The 25401-nt window shown below is 40.8% G+C and overlaps 1 protein-coding gene across 1 annotated transcript; it reads right to left on the reverse strand.

Annotated features, from left to right (window-relative positions):
• Positions 1–210: 210 nt before the first annotated feature.
• LOC124120865 lies at positions 211–24650 on the reverse strand. The gene is made up of 8 exons (XM_046483755.2): positions 23679–24650; positions 14628–15002; positions 12903–13067; positions 9874–10311; positions 7679–7711; positions 6855–7277; positions 4259–5110; positions 211–2160 (listed from the first exon to the last, which is right to left on the reverse strand). Exons 1-8 carry the CDS (start codon positions 24183–24185, stop codon positions 1168–1170), a joined length of 3786 nt encoding a protein of 1261 aa, XP_046339711.2. The 5' UTR covers positions 24186–24650; the 3' UTR covers positions 211–1167.
• Between the last annotated feature and the right edge of the window lie 751 nt (positions 24651–25401).

Genomic DNA, 25401 nt, shown 5'->3' on the forward strand with positions numbered 1-25401 from the left:
CAGTACGTCCTCATCTCGTCCCAAGTGTGTGTGTATTCGCGTCCTGGTCCGTCCTTTAACAGATCAATCTGAGTGATGGCTTATAAACACGATGTGAGTGAGTGAGTGAGTTCGGTTTAACACCACTTTTAACAGTGTTCCAGTTATATTGTGGCGTGTCAGCTTAATGTGGGAGGAAAGCCTGAAGTGACATAGGTCTCAGAGGTTTACCACATTGGTGAAACTCACGAGCACGGGTATACTGCTGACAAACCTCGAAACAAAATCAGGGCGAACCGGGTTTCGAACCCACAATCCTAGGTTTCTGGCGTGCCCATGGGACGCAACTCTGCACGGGGAATCACTGCGCCTTAGAAGACGTGGCCACCCGTGCCCCACACGCTATGTTAATTGAAAGCATAGTAGAATGCTTCATGTGACCAGGGCATTATCAATTTGCTCTCTGTGATATTTTATGCCTGTAAGGAACTCGAGAACAAAATCACAAAAATCGTAATTTATGGGAGGAAAAGTGTAACAGGATAAAAAAATTAGGCTCCAAATCCTAACAATGACACCAAATTCTCAATGGTTGGCATCTCCGAGTAATTATATCAATAGTGAGTGAGTTAAAACTAAACGTCTCATTGGCATTATTTCAGCCATGAGCGACAGGAACAAGTTGACATTTACACAATTCAGTCGTGAATACAAAATCAACCTTAAAAACATCCTAATGTTCTTAACACTTAGGCATCCTTATATTGTATCATATCCATGCCTTAAAGTTTGCTCATAGCGTGACACAAATACACATCCGAGATTCATAACTTGGGGCTTTGTAAGAGATCAACACAAATACATTCTTCATCCTCTGGGAATAAAGCGTACACAAAGCTACTTTTCAATTTCACCATGTTACAAACCAATCAATACAAAAAAACAGTATTGATAATCATAAATGATCAATGACATGAAATTATCTGAAAAAATAAGAATGAAAAATGCTTCATCAATGTGGAATAAATCAATGATATTTACAAATGTCTGGTAAACACGTATCATACAATTCTTAATGAATAAAGTCTTAATAAAATGCTTAATTAAATCACAGCATTACCAAAACAAACAGTAATGCGTCTTAAATGTAAATCAAGTACAATGTATATGCCATGCTCATTCATGTCCTCAGTCACACTGGAGATATTTTATAGACAGTCTCTCTCCATCGTCTTCTCCACTCTCATCACACTCCCCTTCCTCCTTCTCCTCCGCTGCAGACGACATCTCCTCCTCGTCCACAGCCATGTCCTTCTCCTCCCCACTCTCCTGGTCTTCGTCCACAGACCCAGTGTCCTGACTCCTGTCCTCCACACTACCCCCAACACTGCGTATGACACTCCCCTCTCTGCTTCCCCTAACACTCCCCTCGACACTGTCCTCTTCCGACTGGTCCTTCTGTTCAACGTGGTCCATTTCTTCACTAACACTCGCTTCCTCCTGGTCATTTTCTTCACCATCCATCTCCTGCCTCCCTTCACCAACACCCTGTTCCTCCTGCTCTGCATGGTCGATTCCGCCAGAAACACTACCCAGCTCCCCATCCTCCCCACCACTGCCCTGGTCCATGTCCTCACTGTCCTGATCCGCTTGTTCCGTTTCCTCAACGCTCTCCTGCCCATCCAGTTCTGCTTCACTTTCCCTGTTCTCCTGTGCCATCTGATCCTGCTCCATCTGATCCCTATTGTTCTGATGACCCCTACACTCCGTCAGATCATTACCCTCCTCACTAACTCTATCCTGCGGATCCATTCCATCCTTGTCCTGTTCTAACCAATCCCTACGGTCCTGGTCTGTACGATCCTTTCCCTCTTCACTGTCCCCACAATGTTCACTTACGTTCTCTACCGTATGACCACCGTCAATCCTATGACCTTTCTGTTTCCTTCTCCCTTTCGTCTTGTGGTGGGTCTTTTTACCGGCCCGTTTCCCGAGCCGCTTCTCCTCCAGCTTGACCAGCCTCCGAAGCAGCCTCAGTTTCTCCTGCTCCACGCACAACCTCCTCCGCTCCACCGAGAGACGCTTGCGCTCCACTCTCAGACGCTGTTGGGCAATGTCGGCCGTAATGTGACTAACTGTAGATGCTGTGTCCACGCTATCGTCTTGAGGAAGTTTTGATTTCTGAAAGAGCAGGATAGATTAAGATAACCACAGGTACAGGCAGGTCTTGATGTAAAGAACTAGCCATAGATTGCACTTGGTGCATGTTGACGTCAAAACCTTGTTGCACCAGACTAAACTCATATCAGTACCTATGAACCATACCATGCTATACTGGCAGTAGTATTTCCTACACTTGGGGCAGATGTAGTTCTAGAAATATTCCTGGCACCAATATTACAGGTAGAACTAGAAGCCAAATCTGACATGCCTCACAAAAAGCAACTGCCACTGTCACATCTTCCCGAGGTAAGTGAGTTAACTGACTATAAAAGTTCAGTTTCCACCCTTGCTGAACTAGGCTGGAATTATAGAGTTATATTTGGGCTGGACTAACAAATCTATGAAGTCGAATAAAAATTACGTTACGAAATCAACATCAACGTCGTAAACTGCCGTGCAGATTTCAGTTGATTGCAGGATTTGCGAAGTATGTGTACCAACAACTTAGCTTCAACAAATATTTTCAGAATCTTTTCATGTTTATTTTCAAGGTGTTCACGTGATTTGATGCACTTTGCGAAGTAAGACCATTTTATTACAAAATAGATCTTGATTACTGATCAGATCATCTTTACTGGGCGACACAATTGTATTTGAAGCTAATGCAAGTGATGGAATCTGATTGGTCAGTAGGAGGGACATAGGAGGGACATAACTCTTATGGCCACTGGTGGCGCTACGATTGAGCCCAGAAATTCCAGCGAAGTTTGGCAAGGGTGGAAACTGGACTGTTACAGTCAGTTAATGTGCCCTTGCCTCAGGAAGATGATGCTGTCACGGCGTGATTTATTTCTAATAAAATTTTGACATGCACTGGGTGCATGTAGAAATAAATAATAGGTTGCATTTGTCAATATCAGGTTGAGCTAGTGCATAGCTTATATAGTTAAATTGAGCCCTGATAGGGATTTTTAAGAGAGAATTGAGAATTAATAGTACTGTTCAGATTGAACTTAAGGAAGAGCCTTGTGTGTTGGGGTCTCCTGCTGTAGTTTTTAAGCAGTACATATTTTTACCAAGCACCAGCTCCAAACCTTTACCTAGACCACAGACTAACCCTGCTGCAGTTCACCCTCCCCATACCACAGAGCGGGCTATTATTTCTCAACATTGCACTTGAAAGTTTAGATTCCTGTGATATAATACAACAAAATAATACCATGCAAATAAACACACTGCTTCCCTTCAAGTTTGATTTTAACTGAGAATCGTTTGAAGTAATCATGGTTTGTTTTTTATGTTTAATTAACAAGTCATGGGTGTTGTACACAAACTGGTTGATAGCATACACTTCTCAACATGGGTGCAAAACTGCACAAAATAGGTTGTTTTTTTCTTCATTTTTTCTTCTTGTTTAATGCCGAACTCAGCGATATTCCAGCCATGTGACAGCAGTCCATAATCGAGTCTGAACCAGACAATCCAGTATTTGACATCATGAACATTTTTTTAATGCAATTGGGATACGAACACATGCATCAACCAAGTCAGTGAACTTGACCACGCAATCCTGTTAGTCGCCTCTGATGACAAGCATAGTCCCCTTTTATGGAAAGCATGGGTTGCAGAAGACCTATTCTACCCCGGATCTTCCCAGGGAGAAAAGCATGGGTTGCTGAAGACCTATTCTAACCCTGATCTTCCCAGGGAGAAAAGCATGGGTTGCAGAAGACCTATTCTAACCCGGATCTTCACAGGGAGAAAAGCATGGGTTGCAGAAGACCTATTCTAACCCGGATCTTCACAGGGAGAAAAGCATGGGTTGCTGAAGACCTATTCTAACCCTGATCTTCCCAGGGAGAAAAGCATGGGTTGCTGAAGACCTATTCTAACCCGGATCTTCACAGGGAGAAAAGCATGGGTTGCAGAAGACCTATTCTAACCCGGATCTTCACAGGGAGAAAAGCATGGGTTGCTGAAGACCTATTCTAACCCGGATCTTCACAGGGAGAAAAGCATGGGTTGCTGAAGACCTGTTCTAACCCGGATCTTCACAGGGAGAAAAGCATGGGTTGCAGAAGACCTATTCTAACCCGGATCTTCACAGGGGCCTTACCTTACAAAGCTGCAAATTTACGTTGGCACTGGCAGAGTCAGCTTGAGACACCACAGACTCAATTTTCCACTCATTGACTTGGTTCTCAGAGAAACAGACACCGTCCTTCTCATTGTTCTTTGACAATTTGTCAAGTCTCACTTCATAGTTATGGTCAATAGCAGCATAATTAGCGATCTCACACGTGTTACCATCAGTAATTTCCAACACCCGCCAATCATTCCTCGTCAAGATATTTGGAGCTGACTTAATGTTTTCCCTGATCTTATCAGTGGAAATAGACACAACTTGAGGCCTGTCGCCATCATTGGAATTGGATCCATCCTCATTCATCACTTTCAGCCCATGATCGGCAGGCTCCCCAACGCCCACGAGATCGTCGCTGTCTGCTTGCGTCGCCATGTCAGATTTTTCCGTCTCAGCCTGACCTCCATTTGTGCCGAGAATCGACAGCAACTTTGAATGTGATTTGAAAAAATTTGGTGATTGTGATTTCTCGCCATCAATTTCACCGGCGTCAAATTCATCCCCGTTTTCCGTTATCTGATTCAACTTCAGTCTCTCCAGCAAACTCTCTTGCAAAGCACGTTTTTTCTTGGCAGTGCACTGAAGATCGTACCACTTCTTCTTGACTTCATCAACGCTACGATGGACACCAGCACGTACACTGTTTATTTTGGCAGTAATTTCCTTCCATCGACACCTCTTCTTGTCATTCACAGCAGCTGCAGTCAGCTTGGACAGAAGCAGGGACTTGTTTCTCTTCACCTCATCCAACAAAATAGATGTCTCCTGACAAGAGAACTTGCCCTTCCTTCTTCGGAATATGAACTGTTCGGGGGTCTCTGGTGTCTGTGAAGGATTCAAAATAAGTGATGAAAGATATGACAAAGCCATTATTAGATTTTCATCCCTATCTACCTTTCTAGGCAAACACCGGCCTGCCTCTCTACCAAACACTCGCCTATCTCTCCCAAACACCAGCCTGACTTTCTACCAAACGCTTGCCTATCTCTCCCAAACACCAGCCTGACTTTCTACCAAACACTCACCTATCTCTCCCGAACACCAGCCTGCCTCTCTACCAAACACTCACCTATCTCTCCCAAACACCGGCCTGCCCCTCTACCAAACACTCACCTATCTCTCCCGAACACCAGCCTGACTTTCTACCAAACACTCGCCTATCTCTCCCTAACACCGGCCTGCCTCTCTACCAAACACTCACCTATCTCTCCCGAACACCAGCCTGACTTTCTACCAAACACTCACCTATCTCTCCCAAACACCAGCCTGCCTCTCTACCAAACACTCGCCTATCTCTCCCAAACACCAGCCTGCCTCTCTACCAAACGCTTGCCTATCTCTCCCAAACACCAGCCTGCCTCTCTACCAAACACTCACCTATCTCTCCCAAACACTCGCCTGACTTTCTACCAAACACTCATCTGACTCTCAACCAAACATGGGGCGGTCGGGTAGCCTAGTGGTTAAAGCATTCGCTCGTCACGCCGAAGACCCGGGTTCGATTCCCGACATGGGTACAATGTGTGAAGCCCATTTCTGGTGTTCCCCGCCGTGATATTGCTGGAATATTGCTAAAAGCGGCGTAAAACCGTACTCTCTAAATCAACAAAACACTGCCTTTCTCTCCCAAACACTGCCTGCCTCTCAACAAAACACCCCACCTGCCTCTCTAATGAAACACCACCTACCTCTTTACCAAATGCTCTCCTATCTCTCCCAAACACTCACCTGACTCTCAACCAAACACTCACCTGACTCTCTCCCAAACACTCACCTGACTCTCAACCAAACACTCACCTACCTCTTTACCAAACGCTCTCCTATCTCTCCCAAACACTCGCCTGACTCTCAACCAAACACTCACCTGACTCTCAACCAAACACTCGCCTGACTCTCAACCAAACACTCACCTGACTCCTCAACCAAACACTCACCTGACTCTCAACCAAACACTCTCCTGACTCTCAACCAAACACTCGCCTGACTCTCAACCAAACACTCGCCTGACTCTCAACCAAACACTCACCTGACTCTCAACCAAACACTCGCCTGACTCTCAACCAAACACTCACCTGACTCTCAACCAAACACTCATCTGACTCTCAACCAAACACTCACCTGACTCACCAGCAGCAGGGTTTTCATTTCACATTAAATCTTAAATATCATGTAATATATGAAACTTTAATGAAACCATGGGAGATTGACGAAAGAAAAAATCCATGACACAAGCCGACAATAATATCATGGCATGCAAAGATTAACCAAAACTAATTACAGAAACACACATAAAACACCACCTGGCTTCCTATCCACTATAATAGACTTCTTGTTAAGAGAAAAGATCCTTATGCAGTGTATACTAGATCACTGCATAATCAACCCGGGCAATGGATCAGGATGTACTCAATTCTCATTCTCAGCTCCCCAGGGAGTATACAACCAAAGCTGCCTGTGAGGCACTAGAAGGTTACCAGTCACTTTGCCATCTCATTCTACCGGGTACCCATTCACTGCTGGGAGAACAAAAGTGCTACTAATCTTAAAAGTGATTCATTATTTAACCAACCTGGTAATCCAGACTATTAGTGTCTAGGTCAACATTGTTCCCCATGTCCACGGTCCCATGCCTGTCTTTGTGTCCTCGGTGTCCGTGGTCATCACAAGGAGGGGAAGACACATCATGACTGTCCATGCTTGAAAACACCCGCTCGTCTATACTGGCTACATTCTCTATGACAAGCGGCGAGTCGACCGTCGCTGGTGCCGCTGGAGGCTCCTTCTTCAAATTGATGACGTCTACGACTTTCTTCACACCTATGTGGTGGCCATCTTCAACTTGCACTATAATGATGCCACTGTCCAGATTGTCTCCTTCTGGGTCTGTGTCTGGCTCGGGGGAATTGGGTAAGTCACACTTAGGCTTTTCATCATCATAATCATCATCATCATCATCATCATCATCAGAATCAGGCTTTTCCGGGTGGGCATCCTGCAAATTGTCATAATGCTACTGACATTGTTTGTTCTGTTCGGTGTCTCTCATTAATTGAAATATTTACTATTTTGCAAAGAAAAAAACTTTTTAGTTAAGGCAACATCCTTGAAACAAGCCAAGGGAGGCAACTCTAAGTCTCTGTTGATGGGGCACCTAGAAATCTTAAACATACTTCAGAATACTCAAAGAAAATTAAGAAACGAAAAATACCTCAAAAGAAAAATCAAAAAGAATTTAGGCAATATAAAATATACCTCAGAACACTAAAAAAGAATTTAGGAAAACAAGAAATATCTAAGAACAATCAAAAGCAACTGCAAAAAACTAAATGCTTTTGGCAGGAAAAATGGCAACATTTATTGTCTTTGTAATGCTATCTTCTTATTGACACTTACGTGGTTTTTGGAGGCCATCCTTTCTTGTTTGGCCTGCAAGATAGAGAAGATACAAGAGACATGATAACCCACACTCACAACATTGAAATTACTACATCATACTAAATTGACGAATCATATTTACATCAAACATGCCATCAAGCTGACTACGATCTGTATTTCTGCTCTAATTTCTACGCGGCAGTCGGGTAGCCTAGTGGTTAAAGCGTTCGCTCGTCACATCGAAGACCCGGGTTCGATTCCCGACATGGGTACAATGTGTGAAGCCCATTTCTGGTGTCCCCTGCCGTGATATTGTTGGAATAGTGCTAAAAGCGGCGTAAAACCATACTCACTCACTCTAATTTCTACACAACACTTGGCAAGACCAACGTCATGTTGTGTTCTACAGATGTGTGTGGTGTAGATGCCAAGAAGTTGACGACAAAGAAACATTGCCACGAGTTGATTTGACTCCTTTCAGGTTAATTTCCCGTAAAGTATCTTGATATAACCCAACATGTACAATGCTGTTCAAAATAAGAAGAGTTTACGAAAAGCATATTTCTGATAGTATACATTGTGGATAATATTGGGGAAACAAATAAATACCAAGTCTTAGATGAACTGATCAATTATGACTTGTACATGTTGTAATTCCTAATAATTAGACAAAAGACATTTATTGGTAATAGTATAGATGGCTTAAGCCTAAAAACAATCATCTTCCCAAGGCAAGAGAGTTAACTGACCGTAAAAGTCCAGTTTCCACCCTTGCTGAACAGTGGTTATTACGAGTTATGTCCCTTCTAAGTCCCTCATATTGACCAATCAGATTCCACCTCTGATATCACTTGCATTTGCTTCAAACAAAATAGTGGTGCCTTGTCAAGAAGATTTGATCGATAATCAAAGTCTATATTGTGATAAAACAGGTCTTACTTCGAGAAGTGCATCAAATCACACAAGCACCTTGATTAAAAACATTAAAAAAAGTTTTGGAAGATATCTGTTGACTCTGAGTTGGCGGTACACATGCTTTGCAAATCCAGCAATTGACTGAAATCTGCACGGCAGAATTCCAGCCTAGTTCGGCAAGGTCGGAAACTTGACTTTTATAGTCAGTTAACTCCCTTGCCTTGGGAAGATGAAAAACTACATCCAAAATATCCAAGGCCAAAACCTTATGTTTGTTGTGGAACACAGCACTCAGTAAATAATCAAGTCTGGACCCGACATTCCAGCAACTGAAATTATGTGCAACATCCCACTCTACAAGGATGAACAATCAACCAACTGTGTCTGACCATTTGATCAGTTAATTTGCCTTGTATGGCTGTCCAGCTGACTTTCCCCACCTCCTACCTTATTGCCCTGTCACCCTACAACGTTTTAGAGTAATTTGCAGTTCGTACGCTGTCATACTTCGAGCTTTCATCGAAAAACCATGATTTTGGCGTATCCATAACATGTTCACCATATATGTAACGCATGTCTAACATATTAGTAGCAGATCTCTGACTTATACATAACTTATGACAGCGTATTGCCCGCATGTGTCTGGCGTGTTCAACTTATAGCCAGCGTATGAGTAACGTATGACTAGCGCGCTCAGCGTAGAGGAAAGGTGCCTAAAACGGGCCCCACGGTAGTATAACTAGCAGTGTACACCCATTCATCAAATAACCACAAAAAGCGAGAGCAGTCTACAATCATGTACAAAAATGTTTTTAAGCCTCAGCGTATGACATGCTTTTAACTTATACAACTTACACCTAACTTATCCATAGCGTGTTTCAGAGTTGCCAGCGTTTTGGCAAAAATTCTCATACCTTACTGCTATACATTATAGTGTGACAGAGCCATTTGACCGCCCCTGTGGTCTAGCGGACAGAGTGCCTTCTAGGAGAGTGGAAGGTCAGTGGTTGGATCCCCAGTTGGGTCAAACCAAAAGACGTTAAAAGATGGTACTTGTCGTTATCTTGCCTGACATTTAAGGGACAAAACTAAGACTGGTCAGCTCAGAGTCAGTGTACTGTGTCTGAGTCAAGTACACATGTTAAAATGCAGGTGACACTATAAAACAAGCGTTAGTCCGGGCAAGTATAAGCAGCCACACACACACACACACACACGTCGCAATATAAGTGCAATATTTTTCAATGCAACGTTAAACCCCATTTCGCCTCACCTCACCTCACCTCACCTCACCCTACCTTATCTCCCTCTTTTCCTCCAAACATAGACACTTCAAAGTCTTCATCAGCCTTTCGCTGCTCCTCATCCTTCTGCTTGACGATGTACAACACTCGGCGGTTCACTTTATCAATTTCAGATTCAGCTAGAGGGTCATCATTTTCACTGGCCTCTATTTTGACTTTGAATTTACTTGCTCTTGTGAACAAGTCACTCCATTTCTTGCGCACTTCATTTAAAGTTCGAAGTTCCTTGTTACAACAAATTTCGCTGACTCTTTCGGCAACTTTTCCCCACTCTCTCCGTTTCTTCTCAGCGGTTCTCCGGTCCAAGTTGGGTGAAAAGATGATCCTCCTTCTCCTGTATATTTCGTCCAGCAGGGAATTCGTTTCTGCTGTACTGAAGTTGACTTTCCGCGTCTTGGACGAAACCTGTTTCCTACGACTCACAGGCGTCCACTGAAAAATGACAAAGGGCTATAGTTTCATAAGAGAAGTTTCTTACAATGTATCATGAAACCAAATGCTAAATGTAATTTCATACTGCCATGAGAACAAGGTTAAATTTAAGTCATGAGAGGTTTAGACAATCTCATTACAATCAGCCCTTAGCTCTCGCTACTGCTAAACAAAGATCTGGTAACATCTCATTCTGGGTTATTTCAGAATGACCTTTCATCCGACCAATCAGAGCATCGCTTACCAGATCAGGAAAGTGACAGTCGGAATGTGTTTTCTGATCATGCAACCTCGAAAAGGTTAACAGATAGTATTCCAAAAAACAGGTACGAGTTGCACGACTGATTCTGTCAAAATCATCGTCTATCTCTTGCTTCAATGGGAAAATCATTTGAATCACAAGAGGTTTTCCATAGTCGATGGGAAGTACTGCCATATAATCTCAGCCATTTATTAGCACGATTAGACATTGCAGAATTTTCTTTTGCTCAGTTTTCAAATTTTGAATTGATATTTTTCAAAGCGCAGTCTGGAATGGAAGCAGCCAGTTTGAAACTAGTGCTGTAAATCTTCAGAAAGCTGCTTCCTGATTAGCTAATGTCAATTTCTTGGAGTTATATCATTAGGGTCGAATAAAGTTTATGAAAGATCGTTCTGACGTGACCTGCAATGCGATGTCCTCAGATCTACGTGTAGCAATGTCCTCAGATCTACGTGTAGCAATGTCCTCAGATCTACGTGTAGCAATGTCCTCAGATCGACGTGAAGCAATGTCCTCAGATCTACGTGTAGCAACGTCCTCAGATCTACGTGTAGCAACGTCCTCAGATCTACGTGTAGCAATGTCCTCAGATCTACGTGTAGCAATGTCCTCAGATCTACGTGTAGCAATGTCCTCAGATCTACGTGTAGCAATGTCCTCAGATCTACGTGTAGCAATGTCCTCAGATCTACGTGTAGCAATGTCCTCAGATCTACGTGTAGCAATGTCCTCAGATCTACATGTAGCAATGTCCTCAGATCTTCATATAGCAATGTCCTCAGATCTAAGTGTAGCAATGTCTTCAGATCTACATGTAGCAATGTCCTCAGATCTACGTGTAGCAATGTCCTCAGATCTACGTGTAGCAATGTCCTCAGATCTACATGTAGCAATGTCCTCAGATCTACATGTAGCAATGTCCTCAGATCTAAGTGTAGCAATGTCCTCAGATCTACATGTAGCAATGTCCTCAGATCTACGTGTAGCAATGTCCTCAGATCTACGTGTAGCAATGTCCTCAGATCTACGTGTAGCAATGTCCTCAGATCTACATGTAGCAATGTCTTTAGATCTACATGTAGCAATGTCCTCAGATCTACGTGTAGCAATGTCCTCAGATCTACATGTAGCAATGTCCTCAGATCTACATGTAGCAATGTCCTCAAATCTACATGTAGCAATGTCCTCAGATCTTCATATAGCAATGTCCTCAGATCTAAGTGTAGCAATGTCTTCAGATCTACATGTAGCAATGTCCTCAGATCTACGTAAAGCAATGTCCTCAGAACTAAGTGTAGCAATGTCCTCAGATCTACGTGTAGCAATGTCCTCAGATCTTCATGTAGCAATGTCCTCAGATCTAGGTGTAACAATGTCCTCAGATCTTCATGTAGCAATGTCCTCATATCTATGTGTAGCAATGTCCTCAGATCTACATGTAGCAGTAACGACGACTGGGATCTTATATTTATGAGAGCATGGACATGGAGACTTTCATGCAAAAGAGCATAAAATCAGTTATTGTCGTTTTAATTTTTTCTGTTGTTCAACACCAAACTCAGCACTTGTTGTGAGCAATGATCGGTGTATGCTGAATAACAATGAACCAAGTTACCAAGACAGATCACCTGATTGATAAGCATGTTAAGTCACCTCTTACGACCAGCATAGGTTGCTAGGGAACATTTCTAACCCGGATTCCCCACAAATTCATAAAATAAGTATTGTCAAACATACAGTGACTCCAGCAACACGACATGTACAGATATGTGATCAGACAATCCAGTGATTGGCATCATGAGCATCGATCCACACAATTGGGATCGATGACATCTATCAACTAAGTCAGCGAGCCTGACCACCCAACCCAATAGTTGCCTCTTACGACAAGCATAGTCGCCTTTTATGGCAAGCATGGGTTGCTGAAGACCTATTCTACCACGGATCTTCACGGGTCCATGACATGTACAGATATGTGAGACATGTGTATCAAGACACTCCTAATTAATAACCCCCAACACTACCTAATGTAAGGAAAGAGGGGAGATCTGATTTGAGATCTGAATACTAGTACTGAACATGCATCTGCCTAACTTCATAATAGCATACATACTACTCAAAGAAACTTAAGAACACCCAATTCTTTCCTATTACAATAGCTAATCTGTCATGGCATGCTCTTTAATTCTTTTGAGTAGTGTATCATCTATCCTAAAAATAATCAAACATTTAAGAAAGCATGACGTAAGTTATGATGTATGACAAAATGTCAGATGGTTGAAATTTTTAAGGGCACATTTTTTCCAAATAAGTACATGTTAATTCTAACCTCACTGCAGTTGCTGTCATTGTCATCATCCACTTCCTCCTCGTCTTCAATCAGATCAATCTCGTCCCGCTGCTCGTCCTCGTTGAAGCTTGAAGCCAGGACACGCTCCATGATGTCGTGGTCGTAGCTGTTGCCATCCTCAGTTCCCTCCATGCCGACATGTGCCTGCAGCCGTAGATGGGGTTTAATGGCATGTCCAAAATTATTGCACTTATATAGCAACGTGCATGTGTGTGTGTGTGTGTGTGTGTGTGTGTGTGTGTGTGTGTGTGTGTGTGTTTGTGTGTGTGTGTGTGTGTGCTTGTACTAGTATCGACTGATGACGATTTATAGTGCTAGCACACTGAGATGCCATGCCGCAGTTTAACATGAATTCCCCACTCAGACACAGTATACTGACTCCGAGCCGACCAGTCCTTGTTTAAGCCCCTTAATGCCGAGCAGACAGGGTAACAACAAATACCATCTTTAAACGTCTTTTGGTTTGACGTGGCCGGGGATCGAACTTCAGACCTATGTTCTCCAGGCGGACGCTCTACCACTAGACCACAGAGGGGGTCTCCTGCAATAGTAGGACTATTGAGTATCATAAAGTATAGTTGAACCCCCTTGTCTCAAACTTGGATGTGTCAAAACAATGGTTGCGTCAAACTCACAGTCTGGTCCCGGCAAACCCTTCCTATATTTACCACTATTTTAACCAGGATGTGTCGGAACTGGATGTGTCAAATTCCCGGCTGTCTCGAAATACATTTACAGTCCCAAGGGTTAAAATAAGTTCAAACTTTCCTGAAGTTATACTTATACACAACACTTGTATCAAGTTGAATGTCTCAAAAGTGAAACGTGGAACATCAAAGACAGGAACATTTGACATGTACTCAATTAAATTTAAATCTGAAACAAATCAATAGCAACACCTTCAATCAGGGAAGCAGTTATGGCCTGGGTTTAATTCCCTACATGTTTACAATGTGTGAAACCCATTTCTAGTGAGTGAGTGAGTGAGTGAGTGAGTGAGTGAGTGAGTGAGTGAGTGAGTGAGTGAGTGAGTGAGTGAGTGTGTGAGTGAGTGAGTGAGTGTGAGTGAGTGAGTGAGTGAGTGAGTGAGTGAGTGAGTGAGTGAGTGAGTGAGTGAGTGAAGACTTATAGTCACATAGGCAATATTTCAGCCATATCGTGACTAAATCAAGTTGTACAGTAATAATACATAAATATACTAAGACTATAAACTCTGTCGACAAAGGACAGTAAAAGAACTACAGTATCACAGCTATAGACATAATGATAGACATAAAACTAGTAAGTAACAACAAAGTTTTGACTATTCGGAACAATACATTATAAAAATAGGCTAGAGATCACCAGCAACCAAAGTTAGGCCACCATAAAAGGGACCGTGAGGACTTACAGTACATCTGCTTCCTGCATGGTACCCCAGCAGGATTTACACCATCCCTCTGGCTACCGGTGATTGTTAGAAAGTTTTAGCCAAAGCATTTAGGTGTCCCCCGCCATGATGTTGCTGGAATATTGCTAAAAGCTGTGTATAGCCATACTCACTCACTATTGCATGTCACTGTCCCCTGACGGCTTTGATTGTTGCTCACATTATTTATCACTGTATTGTCTGGTCATGACATATTAACAGGTCGCCAGCATATAGCTTGAATATTGCTGAATGCGGAGTTTAATAACAAACAAAACGGCATAGTTGCACCATACCTCCTCAAGTCTATCCATCTCCATGTCGTCAGCTGCCTGGGGAGTATCCCGGCCTTGCATACTGTCGGAGTTGGAGGCGGACTCCAGCAGCAGGGTATGCATTTTCCTCCTCTTCTTCCGTCGAGCCAGGCTCTGCATGTCATTCCACTTCTTCCTCACTTCTTCCACTGTGCGGTAACTTCCTCTTCCCCTCTCGTTCACCCTCTTGGTCACCTCGTCCCAGGCTAGTCTCTTCTTCTCATGGGTCACAGTGTCGTTGAACTTGGCCAGAATGATCTTCCGCCACCTGCGGACTTCCTCCAGTAGAGTGTTCCTCTCAAGAATGCTGAAGTTGCTTTTCCTCTTGCGCGAAGTCATGTCAAATGGAATTGGGGTCTGCAAATTGAGTAGCAAGAAATGATTGTATCTGCAGGATTGTGTTTTCTCATATCAATTCATAATTGTTTTTTTCATAAATTGAAAATTTTGTTTGTTTTGTATGTTGTTTAACGCCTCACTCAGCAATATTCCAGCTATATGACGGCGGTTTGTAAATAATCGAGTCTGGATCGGACAATCCAGTGATTGAAATCATGAACATCGATCCACACTATTGGGATCGATGACATGCATCAACATAGTCAGAGAGCAAGACTACACGATCCCTTAAGTCGTCTCTTATAACAAGCATAGTCGCCTTTTACGGCAAGCATAATATTGACTTGATTAACAGGCCAACATCACATAGCTGGAACATTGCTGAATGTTGCGTTGAACTACAACCAAAGTAACAGGTACATCATCCAACTGCCAGAACACTGCCGGTATTCTTTATGCACATTCTTACCATCTTACCAAGGCAAAGAGGGTTAACTGACCATAAAAGTCCTGTTTCCACCCTTGCCAAACTAGGCTGGAATTATGAAATTTTATTTTGACTGGACTAACAAGTCTATGCATAGCCCAATCAAAATCGCATAACGAAATCGACATAAATAACATGGCGACTGCCGTGCAGATTTCAATCAATTGCAGCAGGATTTACAGAGCATGTCAACTGGGCATCAACATATTTCCAATTGTTTCCATGTTTTTAATCAAGGTGCTCAAGTGATTTGATGCACTTCGTGGGGTAAGACTTTGCACATGTTCGAATCTCCAGAAATGACATCATGATAGAACAATGTTTTATCGTGGAATAAACCATGTGTCGTTCTTCATTGTTCTTTGCAATTTATCACATAGCACATCATATATGCTCATGATGATGTCGAAGGAGGCAGAAACAGGAACTCAGAAATGGTTACTTTTGTAGTTCTTACGAGTACATATATGAGTTCTCAGCTTCCTAGCATTTATTCACCTGATGAAGGAGTAAGAATAAACTCCGAAACTTTGGGTTCCTCATAATAAAGAAGTTAACATTCATAAATTCTCTTCCTAAGAAACAGATTGTTAATTGTTATCTATTCAAAATATCAAGATCAAAGGTGGCGTTTCACACTTTCAAAAATACAGGGGGCGGTCGGGTAGCCTAGTGGTTAAAGCGTTCCCTTGTCACGCCGAAGACCCGGGTTCGATTCCCGATATGGGTACAATGTGTGAAGCCCATTTCTGGTGTCCCCCGCCGTGATATTGCTGGAGTATTGCTAAAAGCGGCATAAAATCAAACTCACTCACTCACTCAAAAATATAAAATTAGCAGAAGATGTATATATCATGTATATGTAGCTGCTAAGAATACACATCAGCCAATGAAAACCTTTGTCATGCACTGCTGCATTGGAGCCTTTAGGCCACGCCCTCAAACATGTCTGTTTTGGAAGCAAATTACGGAGCATGTAATTTCAGCACTTTCCCTTTTGCTTCCAATGTTGTGAATGTTTTCCCTCAGAAATATAGGACAATTGATATTCACAAAAGAACTGTTAAAATAATCCCAGAATAAAATGATTAGATTTTCATTCACATTTTGATGGGATGTAGGGTGTAGGGTATATTTAATATACCGTATTCGACGTAATAAGCGCCCGGTCTAATAAGCGCCCACGGCGATATTTGCTAATATATTGGCTAGTGTATATACCCATTAGCACCCCTTCCGATTGATCAATGTACACAAGACTTATTTATTCGCGTATAATATGCATTCGTGTGTTATATGCACCCTTAATTATGGGCAATTAAATTCTGGAAAAATGTATCTCTCGTATATAAACATTTCAGGCTGTCAGCATAAACCACAAAATTTATCTTTCAACTCTGTTTTTTTCACCAAAATAATATTCTAATCAGAGTCCCCTATGTCTAATTTTGAGAGCGTCCTGGGGGCTTATTACGTCAAATACGGTAATTTTCGAAAATCTATTCAAGGCATCTGTGTACTTTAACTGTCAACTGATGGATGTACTTCACACGAATGTGCTAGGAGGCGTGGTGTTTGGTAGTGGAAAATCTAGTGATTGATAAATATCATAATAAAAGGATTAGACTTAAAAGGCACCTAAATAGATTTGATTTCTATAGTACCTGACATGAAAACAAATACCAAACTGGCAAAGTAGGACATTTTCTCCACCAACATCATCGATTAATTTCTACCACTGCAGTACTTGACTTCTTAAAGAGAGACTAGATTTATTGTAGCATTAGAAATTAGTTACATAGTTACATATGACCTTTACAACATTTTAGCATGACTGCAATAAACAGTAAGGTTATAATATACGCGAAGCAGTCTTTATGGACACTTTACATTAATCTTTTATGATAAAATGTCACTAAAAATGTGTAAATCGTACACTTACAACAGTGTTTTTTACAACAGTATACCCATCAGGACCCTTGTTAATACTGGGCAACAAGTACTTACCGTATTCAACGTAATAAGTGCCCCTCTCTAATTAAGCGCCTACGGCGAATTTGCTAATATATTGGCTCGTGAACAATCCCAATTAGCATGATTAGCACCCTTTCCGATTGATCACACAATACTTATTTATTCGCGTATGATGTATGATGTGTGTTATATGCACCCTTAATTATGGGCAATTAAATTCTGGAAAAATATATCTGTCGTATATATAAACATTTCAGGATGTCAGCATAAACCACGAAATTTATCTTTCAACTGTTTTTTTTGACAAAATAATATTCTAATGAGAGCCCCCTATTTCTAATTTTATATATATAAATTTCAAGTTTCTTTAAAGTCTTTCTATTGGTTACCGAAAATCAGGCCTGTTACTACACACACCGCTTCATTCGTCACCACTCGCCCCTTTCCGTAACCTGCAAGAAGACTCGTCCCCCTATCGACATGATCGATGAAAGTTATGTGCGAAAATACGACAAACCAATCAGAATGCGCATATGATTTCAAGTTCTTCATCAAAGTATCCATCTGAACCAATTTTTGATTTAACATGTCTTACATCTAAAAATATACCCAAGACACCGTTAAACGTGGTCAATCATACTGTATAATTCCGCACGTCCCGATGTGCTTTAAACTGCATCTGAAATATATATAATATATGGGGAAATATATGTGAACCATTACGCAACGAGTTTACAATTGTTTTAGGTATGCTCCTTTTGCGCTAAGACGGAACCCGGTCGCAAAAATGGCCATGAGAGGGGCACGAGTCGCTATTCGGCTTGTCACGGAATAACACGAGTTGGTCACGAATGACATCGCTTGACACTAACCATGCTAACTACTTCAATCTCCGAGACAAGTCTATTCAGGTGCCACCCCAGCAAGTGAGATTAAAGCATCATGTAAAACTACTATGTGTGATCATTTATGTCACTTGTGTGTGCCCTGGATGTTTCCCAATCACAGATTGGCCAATTTCATCATATGCACAAGAAAAAGGATGAGAAGGATACACCTTGTAAATCTGCAAGCTGTCAAGTTCACATCCACAACATTTACTCATGTAAATGAGTATTCTACCATGAATTTGGAAATAACTTGATTCTGATTGGTCAATCAGAGGTTGTCAAATGATAATAAAAGCCCTCTGATTGAAACAGCTGATTTGACTGCCGCATCACCGCGGAGGCTAATATTCATGGAACAATACTTTCTTACAGTCATTGTTGTTAGACATATTCAAATAAGTACATCTAAAATCATAGGTTACAAAATACAAAGTTGCGGTTACTACAATATTCAAAGGATGTGTGGCAAACAGGACAGAAATCTACAAAGGCAATGTATTTTAAGTTTTGGGAACAATAGAGGACATGGCGCTTTTCTGTAGATGACTGTAAAGTGTAACGTCATATCTTTTGCGTCACAATGAGCAATATGACGGCATAATGGTGATGTGTGGTGTAGAACGAAAGCTTTGCAAAGCTTGCTTAGTTTTCTTCAGGGGGGTCCCACCTCATGTTAGCTTACCAATTTGCCAAGCTTTTATTATGCTTTCAGTGCTTGTGATATGTTCGAGTGAAGTATTATGGTGTAAACAAACTGCTTGAGCGCACATACAAAACACTGGACTCAACCATGCCGCTTCACTTAATATATTTGTTAACACAAAAGAGTTCGCGTTTTATTTAGTCATGGTAGAATAGAGATAAACATACTGTGTTTTCAATGTACAGCTAGATTACCTGTAGATTTAACTGCCCTAGAGTTAACATCTGAAACCCCACGCTACTCGTTCAGTTCCAAATTCAATTTAGTGCGGTTAAATCTACAGGTGACCTAGCTCTACATTGAAAACACAGTACGTTTATCTCCTAAATTAAGTGAGTGAGAAATAAATTATACCCCATTCACATGCGCCTCCATACATATATGTGTGTATATGTGCATATATGTAAAGAAATACATACATGAGTATACTTGTCATGTGAAATTGTTTACTCATGTGTGTATATTTATACCAGGAGCAAATTTGCATCATATCTGGAGCAGCTGCAAATGTAAATTTGCACTGTGTGTATATGTTGCAATGTGAACGTTTATGTCAACATAAGAGGATGATCAAATTAATATCGGTTGTTTTGCCAACATCAAACAAATTGTCAACAGTTGCCAACTTTTATGCATACATACAGAGTTGAGCGGACGGTGTTTTCTTTTGGTTTCAAGGAGTCAAAACTTTGTGTACAAATTAAATCAAACACATATGTTGCTTCACGCGAAAAGTTTTCGGTGAAGTAACTCTCTTCTCATTCAACTTTGATTGGAAAACAACCTAATTTGTATTGAAAGTTGTGAACAGACTGATGAATATGTGTGCCTTACACCATTTGTAAACATACTTTATTTACGCACCTAAGTGAAAATAAACTGAGGTGTGTGGATAAAGTATGAAAAATGAAGAGAGTCACAATACAAAAATCTTCCCATATACCAACATGTGTTTGTTTCATCTGTCCAGATCTCCCTGAAAACCCAAAGAAGACAGTCCGCCCAGCTCTGGATGTCCACAGTTGGTATTGCTGTACACTGAAAAGCCTCAGCATCAGAATACAGAACCGTTGCCAATTTGTTGGCAAATCAACAGATATGTTTATTAGATCATCCTCTGGCGTAGGCATAAACTTTCACAAGACAACATATACACATGATACAAACAGTGCAAATTTGTCTTTGTGTAGATTTACATCTGCACCTGCTCCAGACATGATGCAAATTTGCTCCTGGTTTAAACATACATTTTGTTTGTTTGTTTGTTATTTAACGCCGCACTCAGCAATATTCCAGCTATATGACGGCGGTCTGTAAAATAATAGAGTCTGGACCAGACAATCCAGTGATTGATATCATGAGCATCGATCCTCGCAATTGGGATTGATGACATGTATCAACCGTGTCAGCGAGCCTGACCACACGATCCCGTTAGTCGCCTTTTACGACAAGCATAGTCGCCTTTTATGGGTTGCTGAAGACCTATTCTACCCCGGAATCTTCACGGGTCTTAAATATACATACTAGAGTACATTTTAGCAGCATATTAGCCAGACAAGATGTCAATACTTAAGTCATGCTATATATCATGTACATAGTCTACTCTCAGTTTTGCTTTTATGGCTACCAAAACATACCTCTTCATTATCTGATTTACATGTGCGTGCACTTGTGAAAATGGCAAGATAATTCAATGCCAGCTGTAATACCTACTGTTTGCAGGGGCGGTCGGGTAGCCTAGTGGTTAAAGCGTTCGCTTGTCATGCCGAAGACCCGGGTTCGATTCCCGACATGGGTACAATGTGTGAAGCCCATTTCTGGTGTCCCCCGTCATGATATTGATGGAATATTTCTAAAAGCGGCGTAAAACCATACTCACTCACTACTGTTTGCAGTACTGGAAGTTTATTTAGAGGTCATCTCAGGGATTTATCCAGACCTCCTCAGAGGCCAAGATGCAGCCCAAGCCTGCAGCAAGTTTCATAAAAAATTTCTTAAATTAACCAATTCATTTTATTGATAACTAATTTTATGGCAATGAAGAGGTAACATGTATAAATCTTCCACCTGTGACACGACCAATACAGAGGAAGATTATGTGCTAGATTTATATTATTGCAGTGGAAGCAATATAAAAATATAATGTTAAAATACTTCTGAATTTCAGAAAATAAGAATTAAAATAAGATATCACAATTTGAACAAAATGTTACCCAAACTGTCTGCTAGGGGTACTTATACCCCATTCATATGCGCCTCTATACATATGTGTGCATATTTGCATAGGTGTGTAGAAATAAATATGTGAGTATACTTGTCATGTGAATGTGTTTACTCATGAGCAAATTTGCATCATGTCTGGAGCAGGTGCAAATCTAAAATAATTTGCACCATGTGCACTGTGTGTATGTGTTGATCTAATTAACATCTGTTCTTTTGCCAACACCAAACAAATTGTCAACAGTTGCCAACTTGTATGCGTATATACAGAGTTGAGAGGACGGTGTTTTCTTTTGGTTTCAAGGAGTCAAAACTTTGTGTACAAATTTAATCAAACACATGTTGCTTCATGTGAAACTTTTCGGTGAAGTAACTCTCTTCTCATTCAACTTTGATTGGAAAACAACCTAATTTGTGTTGAAAGTTGTGAACAGACTAACGCATATGTGTGCCTTACACAATTTACATACCATATTTACACGTATTGTACCTAAGTTCATTTTCATGTGAACGCATAGTAAATTTACACATACACACGTATGTATAGTTACACATGTGTAAAATTACTTATGTTAGCATGGTTAGTAAATGTTGTGCATGTGGAAAAAAGCTTGACGTCATGATACTGTGGGTACTTCAAGGTTATGTGCACAAGTTCCTATTACATTTTAATTTGTATAGCAAAGTGTCATTAATTTATGTGACACTGGCAGCAGACCGGCCTGTTTCAACTTCGATAGATTTATGGGACCAGGGTGCCACTTAGTACAAGCTAAATTCAGTTCCATAAATCCAGGCCCTGTTTTTATCCTTTAACCTAATATCTACACGCAAATTCATTCAACATTGATGCTTTCCTTCGAAATTGATTGACAAAACAAAGGAAGTGATTTTTTTCTCACATTGTTACCGCCTCTGTATCCATGACTACAAATTGATGGAGACTGACCATGCTGAATTTGACATTATTGCAACCAAGAATGTTGCCGCCACTTTGCAATGAGAAAATGTATCGCAATACATTGCAATACAATTTTTAGGCAAATACACAACCCTAAAACTGATATGACCACAGCAACATTTGTTGATAAATATATATACACACCAGGGAATCATTATGTTTATCGTGGCATTTTCAGCATGCTCAGAGGGGCGAATTCATACCAAATGTCAGTAAAAATAAAAAAATTGGAACGTAAAGGTTTCCAAATTCAGGTTATTATACACGTCATAATCATAACAAATACTTGTAATTATTAACATGATCAATAAAGGGAACAAAGCTTTTGTGCATAATGTTACATTATTGCATGGAAAGCAATGTAAATAGCACACATGCATTTAACTTTTTTGAGAAAATAGGAACTTAAAAAACAACTTTGGACCAAATGATGCTTTATTGTATTAAAAAATAAATGACCAAAAAAAATTGTTTGAAATCCTAGATATATCCATAATATAAAAAACCCAATCGTTTCATCTTCCATCTGTAAGAACAAAAATGTAGGAGCTATAGTTTGAGATGTTCACAGTCTGCTATCCATTTACAAGCAAGATAGTCTACCACAGATAGAATGAGTGGGGACGAGGCGTAACCATGATAACTCACTGGTGAACATACATGTGTAATCATGGTTATCTGTCTCTCAGCCCCTAGTCTTGAACAATTCCAGATTGCCTCCGCTCTATTGTTTGAGCTCCATTTGGATTTTATTTTGTGTTTTGCAGATATATATTTTAAAGTAAAATCACTTTATTTCTAGGACTACGCGTTAGCTTAATGTACATTTGCCAGCATTTTATATCGGCCCATATATACAATGCGACATGCCACATACAGAATGTATATATTGACTAAGAGACTAAAACTTTGTACCCACAATAAAAAAAGGTTTCTATGAAAGTTCTTCAGTACAAACATTTTGGAAACATGTACAGTAATAAATAAAGGCAATGTTTTAATATCCGGGAAAAAAGATTTAAAAAAACAATTAAAAGAATATTTCATATTGCAAACTTCAGGTCAGGTTTATCCATAGAACAGGATGAAATAAACTGGTCTGGCCTTATTTCATAATCAAATTAATTAAACTATCATTTTTAGTGTATAAACATTAAAAAGATATGCAGTTCTTTTTACAATAACACATATTATAATGTCTTATGTGTAAGATAAAGTGTCCAATAATTAATTAACACTATAGTCACTGGATATAAGCAGCTGCATTCGATTGATATATGTATGTGATAATCAATATATTTACATATGTCACACAACCACACTATTCATAACTGCTACAACTACAAAAGCACATCAATACGTTTATATGTTTTAAACGGGACGATTAACTATGATTAACATAAATGCATGTATTCGTACACTTAATAAAACAATATGTAAAAAATACATAACAACTTACTTCTGGATAGTCATCTGTAGGATCGTCGCGTGTGCCATCATAACTTTTCCCATCAAAGTAAACTGGGGGGTTATCAAGTTCTTCATCTGTTTTTTCCTGTTTAATTTGAATGTTTTCTGTCAAGGTGTCGAACTCGAATTCATCCGGCTCCTCCAGAAATGTCCTCTCATTCTGCAACCATTTACCCCCACCATCGGATTTCATGGCTATAACTCGCATTTCAAATTCATTTAATTCCTGCTTCCCCCTTGCAAATTTCCGTTTAGCTAAACACTGCATATCGCCCCATTTTTTTCTAACCTCTTCCATCGTTCGTTCATCCCCCTCCCCAATTCGATTTATTTTGGACGTGATGTCATCCCACAAAGCTCTTTTATGCTTCGCTGCGCACGATGGAGAAAGCAATACTTCTTTATTCTTTTCGATTTCTTCCAAAAGCGTGTCTGTCTCAGAGTACGTGAAATTACTCTTCCTTTTCGTGAACGATGCTTTTAAAAGTGACACCATTTTCAGTTAGCACGATTTTAGTAAACTTGCGTGCTACCGGTGACAATAGCCGAACGTACGAATGAAAACATTGGATTCACATCAACGGCGAGTTACCTCCCTTCGCCGTAGGAATAACACTGAGTGTCAATTCACATTGCGTCTCGCATTATGTAGGTTATTGAGTTGGCCGGGTCGTGGTTTCGGCGCGTGTGATACATCGGGAAAATGGCGAAGTCGCAATCAACATATCGTAAATCCGCTTCGTTAATTCTGTGTGTCACACATCCTACATATCCGAACAGTGCTGTGGCTGCCTTCGGTCCTCACATTTTGCCTCCTGTCATTGTAAACAAGCCAGTGTACGTTGAAGCCGCGCAAATCTCACCCCTTTATGCAGTCTCCCGCCTGTCATGATTAGAACCCATAGCGTATGACCTACTGCGCGTACGATGCGTATCTACGCATGCGCAAACACATTGACCTGTCGGCGAACGAAGCTTTCGCATGCATGAATTATGGGTTTCAGGGGTCACTTCGAGGAGTTGCTTAGTTACGCTGCTTAGAATTACGGAAGATTCTGCTTTGTCGCAAGTTGTACTATACGCACTGGCAGTGTGCATTATTGAATATGTTGCCTGCTACGCGACGCGTCTGCAGACGTTTTGAGCTCTGCAGCCGAGACTGCTGTTGAGTTCCAATGCTGTCGTTTGTGTAGCCGCATATAATCTTGAGGCAGGCACTGTCGTGTAGAGTCAGGGTAACCTTGTAATCTGATTGCTACGTGCCACGCTTAACCTCATTATTGTGTTCGTTGGTTTTGTTTCCAAAGTATTTACGACATTCAACGTATAGCAAACCCCTGTTGTCATAATAATCATCGCACATATATAATTTGGGGGAGACCACCTTTCACGGTCGTGATTATAATATTTTCGATTTATCACATTATTAACCATAGCGCTGTATTAATGAATTGCCAGGACTTGATATCGGGAACATACACATATTGACACATTCTGACACATCATTCGTCGCGCATATTGAATATAAACAAAGATTGTATTGATAGTTTGCGAAGGGGCCAATATGTGAGCTTATATTTACAGCAATTAGCTGAAGAGCGTCAGGCATTGTTCATGACGTCACAAACGATTTTATGTCAAGTCATCATAACCATGCACATATCTCCTTGGCCCACTAAGACGATATCGCGTTAAATCCACCTTATTATCGA

Source organism: Haliotis rufescens, unplaced genomic scaffold, assembly GCF_023055435.1.
Source record: "Haliotis rufescens isolate VD_foot unplaced genomic scaffold, xgHalRufe1.0.p SCAF_9, whole genome shotgun sequence".
Classification (NCBI taxonomy): Eukaryota; Metazoa; Mollusca; class Gastropoda; order Lepetellida; family Haliotidae; genus Haliotis; species Haliotis rufescens.